General features: G+C 35.8%; 1 protein-coding gene across 1 annotated transcript; it reads left to right on the forward strand.

The window, feature by feature from the left end:
• The first annotated feature begins 278 nt into the window (after window positions 1-278).
• Window positions 279-7,683, forward strand: LOC104249533 (uncharacterized). The gene is made up of 10 exons (XM_009805974.2): window positions 279-587; window positions 676-724; window positions 1,987-2,093; window positions 2,989-3,034; window positions 4,697-4,831; window positions 4,958-5,047; window positions 5,161-5,292; window positions 5,401-5,484; window positions 5,603-5,667; window positions 6,977-7,683. Exons 1-10 carry the CDS (start codon window positions 475-477, stop codon window positions 7,161-7,163), a joined length of 1,008 nt encoding a protein of 335 aa, XP_009804276.1. The 5' UTR covers window positions 279-474; the 3' UTR covers window positions 7,164-7,683.
• The last annotated feature ends 3,528 nt before the right edge of the window (window positions 7,684-11,211 follow it).

The raw sequence follows: 11,211 nt of genomic DNA on the forward strand, positions 1-11,211 counted from the left end.
TAAATGAGCTCTATTTTGAAACATAACTTTCAAATATCATGAAGAACAAATCTCAATCATCAAATTGTCAAAACAATAATAAATTTAATAAATTTATTTTGCAATTAAGAAGAAGAAACTCTAGACACAGAAGAAGAGAAAAATATATGTATTTGAAGTTATCCAAAAACTATGAATTCAAATACATATATTTTAAACATTTTTTTTTTTTAAAAAATGAGGTACATATTCAAAAGGTAGAACAAAACTGGGTGCCACATAAAATATTTACCAAAATTTAGCCCAAACATAAGCCGCAAAAGAATTTTGCAGCGCTTTGCTTATAAGTCATTTTGGCTGCTCCAACCCACCCACCCCTTCACCCCCCCTCAAAAAGAAGAAAAAAAACTGTTAACCTTGTTGACCTGGGTCACTTTTACACAATCTGTTAACCTTGTTATTCATTCAATTCAATTCAATTGGTCGATAAGAAAAATGGGAGTAATATGGACGATTTTGGAGTTACTGCTGATCTCAGCTATCTTTCTTGCATTTGGATTAGCTGCTGCGGTTGCATTTGAATCATTCAGAAGAAGATTTAATCACACGTATGTTTATGTTTATAATAACCCCCTTTTAACCAGAAAAAAAAAACCCTATTTTTGTATTGAATTCGATTTCGATTTCACTTTGCAGTCACGTCGAAGCTCCTCCCGTTTTTGAAGATCCAAATTCATTGAAACCGGTACTTACAAACCCACCTCCAAAAACTTTTTTTTTTTTCCAGAAAAATAAAAAAGATTATTTCTTTATTCAATTGTTTGGATTGTTCTAAAAAGTAAAGATAAACGATTGTATATTTAGTTTGGTTATTACTACTTGAATGAAATAGGCTCGAATGGAGCTTAATTGTTGCACATATAGCAGTGGTGGATCCAGGATTTGAAGTTTGTGGATTCGGGATGTCACTGAATGTACTAATCATTTGAGTTGCTGGGTTTGAAATTTGATGTTTGTACTTATTTAGTAGAGTTTGAGCCAAAGCTACTGAATTGAACTTGTAGTGGTAGCTCTAATGGTCCCTTTCATATAGTCAACGAGAACTAGTTTGGAATTGAGGCATAGTTAGTTGATAGATTTATTGAGTAGGTGTATTTATTGGATGCTGTTACTAATTTGAATTGTGTCAATTGGTATACAGTTGGAAAGAAGGACAAAAAACAAAGTGTGATTTTCCCCAAAATGCTTAGTTGTTGAAATGTAATTAACTGTTGGAAGGTGGATGTGTAACATTTGAGCTGTGGAATATAAAGGAGAATGTTCTAGTGGATTTTTTTTTTTTTTTGAAATTAGGATTTAAAAGCTATCTTTTTTGTTCCTGGACTTGTGGAATCTCGTGTTCACGACAATGAATTGATCTGTCAAATTCGAAGCATCTTTCAGGTGTAAAGTTTGTTGATCTGCAGTCTGATCTGATTAACTGCTTAACTTTGAGTATCAGAGTTGTAATGATTATATAATTGTAATTAGATATTGCATAGATAAAGATATGACATAGGCAATTAACTAAGAATGACAAGGGTGATTTAAATAGATACGAAATAGAAATGAAGGTGAATGTTTTGAAATATCAAGCCTATGTTCCTAAGTAGATGAAGTAGATATTACTAATTGATTGACTAGTGGTCATAAGCAATGTGTTAATTGGGTATGTGAATTTTTTTTTATATAAGGAATGCTGCCTTCCCTAAATTGTTGGCCATACCAATTAGCTAGCTGGTATATTTGGATCGGTTCCACAAATGCTTCAATATTTGAATTTGATTCTTTAAAGCTTTTCATTGGATGGCGACCTGAAACCATCTTTAACCGTTGTTCATATTTTCTCCTTTTTAATCTCAGAGCCATTTACTGGCTTGAAACTGCATGATGGTGTTAAGTGCTGTTTAGGCTTCAGAAGTTGTTTTTATTTTCTGTTTCTTTTAACCTTGTAAGCATATAATTCAGGTTCCTTGTCCTCATATATTCGACCCTGCTGAGAAATACATATCCTTGATCATACCTGCATACAATGAGGAGCACAGGCTTCCTGGAGCCCTTGATGAAACTCTGAAGTAAGTGAACTCGAGCGTCTCTTGTATCTCTTCTGTTTACTTTTATCGCTTTGATGTCTGATCGCAGAATCTACAGCTTTGATACTGTTCTGCTGGTAGTCACAACGACTATAATTCCCCTGCTGTCTTCTGAGTTCTGGATTCATTTATAACTCTCAGTGGCTCAAGTTAATAAGCTGACCTTGTGGTTTATAATTTTAATTGCTCCTACCATGCATTTATGGCTCTTCTAGGTTCTATTCTAAGAAGTCTATTGATGTATCAATTGAAGTCTAATGATATGATCAGTCTTGACGGGATGGCGGGATGGTGCTGTGTTTTCTGCACACTGCATATGCTAATGCTGCAAATAATTGTGTTTATAGCTCATTGTCACCGCTACGGCTATGACTTTTACAGCTTTGGTCAGCATGCGAACAAGATACTTGGTCTTTTTTATCTTGTTGAATAGAAAGCCATCATCTGGTCTTAATTTTCTGTGGTTACTGGGGCACAAAGCTGCATTGTCAAAATCATTTTTGACCATTTATTTTTGCTAGAAGCTCTGGTTATGGAACATCTGGTCATGGTCACTTCATTTGTTAATTTTTGTTTTGGACCTTTGGTGGGCGTGGATTGTTTGAAGGCGGTAAAGGACAGGATTTACATTTAAAGACTATAATATATTGAACCTGTCATTTCATATACTATGTGGTTGCATGTGTTCAAACATAAAAGATTATCTATTGAAGTCCATGTATAACATCTGGCAGAAAATTAAGGGGGCTGAACAAGTAAAGTATTCTTTTGTGAATTCTGATAGCATTTTTGCAAGCCCATGTGTTACATTAATTTAGAACTTCACTTAAATCAAGGCATTAAGGAGCATAAAAGATTTTGTGTTTGAAATTTACAGTTATCTCCAACAACGTGCGGCCAAGGACAACACATTTACATATGAGGTATGAGTCAAGATGTAATAAAGTTTTCATTTTCTTTAGTTTGATTCATCAAAAACTAACACCCTTACTACTGCTCCCGCATTTCTGAGAAAGAAAGAGAATCACTTAAAATCCTAAAATCTCTTGAGGAAGCTGACTAGAGAAGATAACTGTGTCAGCTAAGAATATGCAAGAATACAGCCTGGTTCACATAGATTTCGGGATTATCTGAAACTATCCCGGTGGTATTGATATTTTCAATATAGAATAGTTATGTTGCTGTTATTCGGGTTTGCTACATTTTTTCAGTTTTCTTTTTTTCCCTGGAGTATATAAGATTCTGTTGTTGCAGTTCTTTAGATTTGATTTTCCAAACAAGTTGACAGTGTGTTTCTGATGCCCTTTTTAGTTTGGGTTAAGTGCCGAAAAAAATACACAGCTAGAGAACATAACAACAACAAACCCAGTATAATCCCACATAGTGGGGTCTGTGGAGGGTAGTGTGTACGCAGCCTTACCCCTATCTTGTGGAGAGAGAGAGGCTGTTTTGCAATAGACACTCGGCTCAGAGAAGCATAAGCACCACGTTAAAGAAGAGAAAAACAAGAAGCGCAACAGTGAGAAGCCATGTAAAAGCAACACAAATAACAATCAAATAATCAGATGACCAAAGTGAAAGAAATGACAGGTATTCATAGAAATCTAACGGCAACAGAATACTAAAGTGCGTACTAATACTACCAGTATGACAAGGAGAACACTAAACTAACTACCCTACTACCCTAATCTTCGACCATTGAGAACATAATGATTTAAAAATTGCACAAGTAGAGAACACAATGATTATAATGATTTAATAATTTAAGTTTCCTGCTGCTGGAAACAAATGTTTGTTCATACCTAAGTTGCTCGGACACAAGTGCGGGTGTCCGACGCGGGTGCGGATCTAGAGGTCGGATCCTTCGATATGTAAATTCTAAGATTCGGAGATATGGATCCTAGTACGGATACGGGTGGGGGGATCCGGCTAAAAATAATTCAAAAAAAAAAAAAAATATCTCTAAATTATGAGAAATTTTGTGGAATACTTAGCTTGTAAATTTCTTTATTCTCAAGTTGTAGATAAGTAAAGTATTGATTTCCTAGGTAAAGTATGCTATTTTCTTTAGATTTACCCTAGTTTTAGTTCTGATTTGGGGAATTAAATTGTATCTCGTCCCGAATTTTTCTGTCTGATGTAGTTAAAGTATCCAAAATTATTTGACCAGACCCGGTACGGATCCCATACCCACACCCATACTAGTGTCGTGTCGACACGAGTACGACACTTAAACTACCATGTCGGAGCAACTTAGGTTCATACTGAGAAGTGATATGTGTCAGTGCTGAAACCCAGTTATGTTGGTATCAAGCAATTCAAGTTTTATTGGTCCTATTTGCGACTAGGGAATGCTCTTAGAGACAAGACTATAAAAGTTGAAATACAGATAAATATTCCACCATAAGCGCAAGCACACCATTAAATATATAAAGACACTGCCAAATGCACAAATTTTGGAACTCAGAACATTGAAAACTTTTGGTTTTCCTTTGAGAATCCGCCACTATTTCTGTTGTTTACTTGGGGTAATGTCGTGAGATATTTACACCATTCTACATTCTTAATGATTGATGCTTGAATAGGTAATTATTATTGATGATGGGAGTTCAGATGGAACAAAAAGAGTGGCTTTTGACTTTGTGAAGAGACACTCTGTAGACAATGTGCGTGTCATCCTTTTGGGGAAGAACCATGGAAAAGGGGAAGCTATAAGAAAAGTGAGTCTAATCTTATCAACTGATAAACTAATTCAACAAGTTCTCTGTGTTTTCTGTTTTTATGCATTTTTACTCGGTGGCAATTGATTAAATCCATTTGCTTCTGCGAAAGCATTGTAAAAACAGGGAATGCTTCACTCACGTGGTGAACTGCTTTTAATGCTTGATGCTGATGGCGCAACCAAAGTAGATGACTTGGAAAAGCTTGAAAACCAGGTTTTTGGCCCGCCACTGCAGATTCCTTGTATCTTTAAGTGCATCATTCAACAAAAAGTTTAGTGGAAATAGTTGCTAGATTTCTTTGTAGTGTCTAATTATTTTCCAGCCAGATTCATGCAGTTGCTAAAAAGGGAAACCAGCATGAAGATTCTGCTGGTAAAGATTCAACTGTAAGAATATCAGATGTTCCCGCAGCTGCATTTGGTTCACGTGCTCACCTCGAGGAGAAGGCTCTAGCTACAGTTTAGTTTTGACTGCTCTTGTTTGTTGTGTATATTTTGAATTGTCCCTCTTAGTTCTATGTATATTCTGGCACCTTCTCATGGTTTGAATTCTGTGCCATGTTACAGAGAAAATGGTACCGCAATTTCTTAATGAAAGGTTTTCATATTGTGGTTCTCTTGGCTGCTGGTGGTGGAGTTCGTGATACTCAGGTAATCTTGTACTCTATAGAGTAGCTCAAACCTCTCATCTAGATTGAGTTCTTGTTTAAAAGCCTCCAACTAAGGTTTTCTAACATTCTCTTGATTGAAAATGCTGGATTTATTGCAGTGTGGATTCAAGATGTTTACCAGAGCTGCTGCCAGAAAACTTTTTCTAAATATCCGTTTGAAAAGGTATATTTCTTCAAGTGCCTCCTCTTCCCTATCTCAATGTTTAACAGGAGCTATATTTAGGCAGATTCATTCATTTGTCCTATGTCTACAGAGGATTTTTTAGGAGCATTATGAGCATTTCAGAAGCTGGTGTATAATTTGCCATGTTACTTCTTGTAGTCTTTTTCCTTGGAGTCTGTATTCTTGAAGTGTAACTTTTCCTGGTAGAATCAAGTTCACCAAATCGTACATTTTATTTCAAGGCTTTTGGTTCTAATGATCTTAGACAGAAGTCTGTTTGGTAATTTATTGGCCCCTCTACAAAACCATTGAATGTGGACCCATGCATTTGATCTCCTATGCCTTTATGTGGCTTGTCCGTCTTTTTTGAAAAATTCTTTTGTCCACAAATTTTATTTAGTCCCACAATTTTGGGTCTTTTCTCTTAATTGACTTACCATCCTTTTTGAGAAGAATCTAGAAGGAACATGTGGTAGTTAGAGTGTAGTTGTTGAGAATATGGAAAGTCGCGTCAGAGCCCGATTGACTGGGAAATCCAAGTCAATTATCGTCCCTTCCCTTTGTTCTTGTTTCTTGAACGCCCTATGTTTTGATTAATCACTCCTCAAGGGAGCTTGAAACCTTGGACCTCGTTCATAAAGAGAGAGCTCCAGATCTCTGTAATTCTTTAAAAAAAAATCTGCTTCCCTATTCTCAACAGTATTCTTGTTTATGGGCTGTTCAGAATCATCACAAATAGAACTACTTAGTAATGGATGTGATAATTAGATTTGTATTGGGATCTTTTGAGAAATTCTCCTACTTGATGTTTTCATGGACATGAAGGGGAGCCTTGGAGCAACGGTAAAGTTATTTTTGTGTGACTTATAGGTCACGGATTCGAGGCGTAGAAGGAACCACTAATCCTTGCGTTAGGGTAGGCTGTCTACATTACACCCCTTGAAGTGCGGCCCTTCCCCCGGATCCTGCATGAACGCGGTATGCTTTGTGCACTGGGTTGCCCTTGATGTCTTCACGTACATCTTAATGAAGAAAATGCTTTAATGTCCTGATTTTACATTTCAATAGTTTCCCTATATGCAATGCAACTGCGAAGTTACATCTCTTTTCAAACATTAGTTGCAAACGGCATCTCTCTCTCTTGATCTCACTCTGTACACCTAGTTATTGTCTTGTGTAATGCTCTCTGCTACTCCAAGTATATTTGTGCTTTTGTTTATGTTGCTTTCGCTATCATCTACATACTATTTTTTACTTTCCTGGCTATCTCTAAATTTTGTTATCAGGGACTTACATGATCTTTTCGCAGGTGGTGCTTTGATGTTGAGCTAGTTTACTTATGCAAATGGTTTCGGATTCCAATGATTGAGATATCTGTTAATTGGACAGAAATACCTGGATCTAAAGTCAACCTATTAAGCATCCCCAACATGTTGTGGGAGTTGGCAATCATGTCTTTGGGTTATAGAACTGGCATCTGGAAAATCTACAGCTGAGTCCACTTTATTTTCAGGCAACTCTATTTGGAATAGTACTCGATTTGGAGCCTCGTAACACATCTACTGCTTCATAATTTAGAAGTACTTGTTTTAGGATTTAACCTTTTCTTGCACTACAATCTTATTAAAGTCGACTGGTAGTAGCTGAGTTTCTTCGAACGAGCATGACTATTGAAGGCTAACCTTTTCCTTTCGCTGGACGTAACCTATTATGAGGATCTCCTTAACATAGGCAACTTGTACTTCTACACTGGCAGTGTTTCATGTTTCTGAGTCTCTTCTATGAATCTACATACAGAGCTTTAGTGCAGTACTTCTTTTCTTGGTTTGCAAGGGACCCGTCTCTGTTCCTTGGTATTGTTTGAGTATCCTGTTACAGCTCCTAACTTGCTTGGGATTGAGTCGTAGTTGTTGTTGATATTGGGATAATCCGCTTGTGTTTATGTAAGCTGTAATGGTGAGTACTATACCTATTAAGTACTAGACATATTATTTGACTTCGCAAGGCGCTTTGTTTTGTCTAGGTAATTTTTACTCATATCTAAACGATTCCCAAACTGAATAGGATTTTAGACTATCTGTACACTTAACTTAGAATGCATATAAATATTGGACTATTTGTACATTTAGCTTAACGGGATTTTTTCACTATTAGCCCGCGCCAGAAACTATTTATATTTGGTAGCCGAAAAAGTATATAAAATTTGTATAATTTTTGTATATAACATACATTTTTCGGCTATAATTTTAAGAGCGACTATGTAGTGTCATTTTCCCTAGCTTTAATGGCTAATTGTTGAGATTGAAGGGAATGTATGTAATAATGGAAATGCGCACACACAGAAAGGCAAAGAGCTAATGAAATTGAAAGATGGAACTTCTCCTGTGAAGTTGCATTTTGTATATAGAATTTCTTATCAAATGTCTAACTTTCTAATCCTTCTATTAGTCTAAAAGTTACTTCATTCACTTCTCATTATATATGCAAATCCACGTTATTTGATGTTTGTTACATGCTTACATCAATAAAATTAGTTAACTCTTTCCATTACAGTTCTGTTGATTAATACCAAGAATAGAACAATCTTTCCCCATAGAAATCCAAGCAGATATAATTTTCTTTTATTGCATGTACTCAAAAGGCAAGATTCAGGTAGCAGGGCCTGATCTAAGATGTAGAGTCAATGGATTTGGAGTTCTAACGAGAGAGTTGAGTAAATGCCACTGCACTAACTTTTATCTTGAAGTAGTAGGTTCGGTTCTCTTAAAATATGTATGATTTTTAGTAGATTTTCATATGTATATACAATGTTGGAGCCTAAAGCAGTGGGTTTAGAAAACGCACAGCTCATACATTAGGTTCACCCTTACTGTAAGACAACTTTCTGTGAGAAGAGATAGAGCATGGATGGTAGTAGTAGTTTTTTTTTTGTTTTTTTGTTTTTTGGCTCCAACCATTTTGTTTTCGGAAATCACGGTAAAAATAGCACGGTATAGTCAGTTTTCGGACTGCTCATTCAAAAAATAACCAGCGTTTATCAAGTCAATGAAAAATAGCCACTATTTTACTGCAACAGAGACCGGTCCAGCATAATATACTGGAGTTCGGTGCACTTGTGTATGAACTCCAGCATATTATGTTGGACCGGTATACTTTGCTGGCTTCAGTATAATATACTGGAGACTGGAGCACCGGTGCTCCAAACTCCAGTATATTATGTTGGACAGATATACTTGCTGGAACTCCAGTATATTATGCTGGAGTTTTAGTGTATTTATCCTGGAACTCCAGTATAATATGCTAGAGTTTAAGTATACTTATGCTGGAACTCCAGAATAATATACGGGCGTGTTTTTCGAGTTTTGAACAGTGTTTTCGCTCAGATTTATCTTTACATGAAAAATGGCTAAGTTTCGATTACTTTTGAAGTTGGGCTATTTTTGAACGACCAGTTGTAAATCTAGCTATTTTTGAATTTCTCCCGAAATCATGAGAAAAACAAAAATCAGAAATAACCAGATTTACAACTAGTAATTGAAAAATAGCCACAGTTTCAAAGATGATCGAAATTTAACCACTTTTTCATATAAAGATAAAATCTAAACAAAAACACTCTTAAAATCCGAAAAAATTCCAGCATAATATGCCGGAGTTCAAATTTTTACATATGAGATTCCAGCATAATGTGCATGAATTTCAAAATGTGCTGGAGGTTTATACGCAAGAGTTCCATAATTCAACATATTATGCTGGAACTTTTCGTGTGCTGGAGTTCCAACATAATATGCTGGAAATTTATATGCAAGAGCTATTTAATCCAGCATATTATGATAGAACTTCGGTATTTCGGCAAAATAGTGGCTATTTTTCAATGACTTTACAAATGTTGTCTATTTTTCAATTACCAGTTTGAAAACTGGCTAGCCCGTACTATTTTTACCTTATGGTCCAACTAATCTGGATACTGAGGCCGTGGGAAGCCCACTATGACAAGATTTTAAAGCTCCCCGTCAAAGAGAGTTACTCCAGGCTCGAACATGAAACATCTGATTACGGGGGAAGAAACCTATACTATTCCAGCACAACCTTCAGCGATATGAAAGAAGCCATTGCTGAGAGGAGCCTGAGAAGCAACCTGATGTCAATGACTGGCAAAGCAAGAGAAAGGCATCATTGCTTCAGGCAATGTATTTCCTTGCAAGCTAAGGTTTTGGAAGTGCTCTTCACAAGGAAAACAATAATTTGGCAGCTAAAAGTGATACAAATAGTGATGTCTCATATGCCATGTTATGGGATCACCATCCATTCTATGACAGTGAGCATCACAGCCAAGATTCCTTGCATTACAATTTACACCTCCGAATGATATTTTTTCAACTCTTAACAATGATATTTATGGTTCAAATTTGTGAAACTACATTGTCATGTCAAATCTACGCATCTTTTATAGTCCTACAAACCGAACAGAAAACAACACCAAACCGAAAAACCAAATCAAATCGATTAAAAAATCCGACTAGGTTTGGTTTGACTTAGTTTGGTATTGAATAAAAAAAACCGAACCAAACCGACATATAACAACAACAACCCAGTGAAATCCCACTAATGGGGTCTGAGGAGGGTAGTGTGTACGCAGACCTTACCCCTACCCCGAAGGGGTAGAAAGACTGTTTCTGAAAGACCCTAGGTTCAACCAAACCGACATATAAATATATAAATTTTATTTATATTTTTAAGACTTTATAGTGAATTTTCTTTTGAAAATGTAGAACTATTTGGGATCCTCTCATGTATTAACCTTGAAAGCATAAATTAACGAAAAATTATTGTTAGACGACTAAGAAAATAACTATCATGTGTTACTAAAACAATTCTCCCATTAGAATATTTTAATAAATCATATGTTTGTCAATTTTTTTCCATATTTACTAAACATATATTCACTTATCAAAGCTTTATCTATAATTTTAACAAACTAAAATTGAAATAATATTCATGTAATAAAAAACCCGAAAATCCGAAAAACCCGACCAAACCGAACCAATCCAAACCGATATAATTGGTTTGGTTTGGTTTTGATAAAACCGAACCAACCCGGTCCATGTACACCCCTACTCATATATAATAAAAACCGCGCATGGACATCTTTGGAAGTGGAATTAGGTGCCTCTCATTCGAGCGTTGAGGGATTCTATTTCGTGGTTAATTAGGCTTTATGGTTTTAAGAGTCATTTGCATGGGCATCTTGATTTTTCTATCACTTTCTTGTTAAATTTCTGGTGCCTCATAAGTCAAAAGGAAATTGATATTAAGGGTTTTCGGATTTTTGTATTGAATACAAGTTTCTTCCTCTCATCCCCTCACTAGAACCTGACAGATCTGGAATAAAAATCCAGATTTGAAATTTTAGAAAGGGCTGAAAGAATAAACAAGAAAAACCAGAAATAAGGGAAGATTGTCGATTTTGTTTCTTTGCGAATTTAATTTCTGATTTTACTTAAGAATTTCTGGAATTTGGCGGATGAATCGCTGTCCATTGCTATC

Source organism: Nicotiana sylvestris, chromosome 5, assembly GCF_000393655.2.
Source record: "Nicotiana sylvestris chromosome 5, ASM39365v2, whole genome shotgun sequence".
NCBI lineage: Eukaryota > Viridiplantae > Streptophyta > Magnoliopsida > Solanales > Solanaceae > Nicotiana > Nicotiana sylvestris.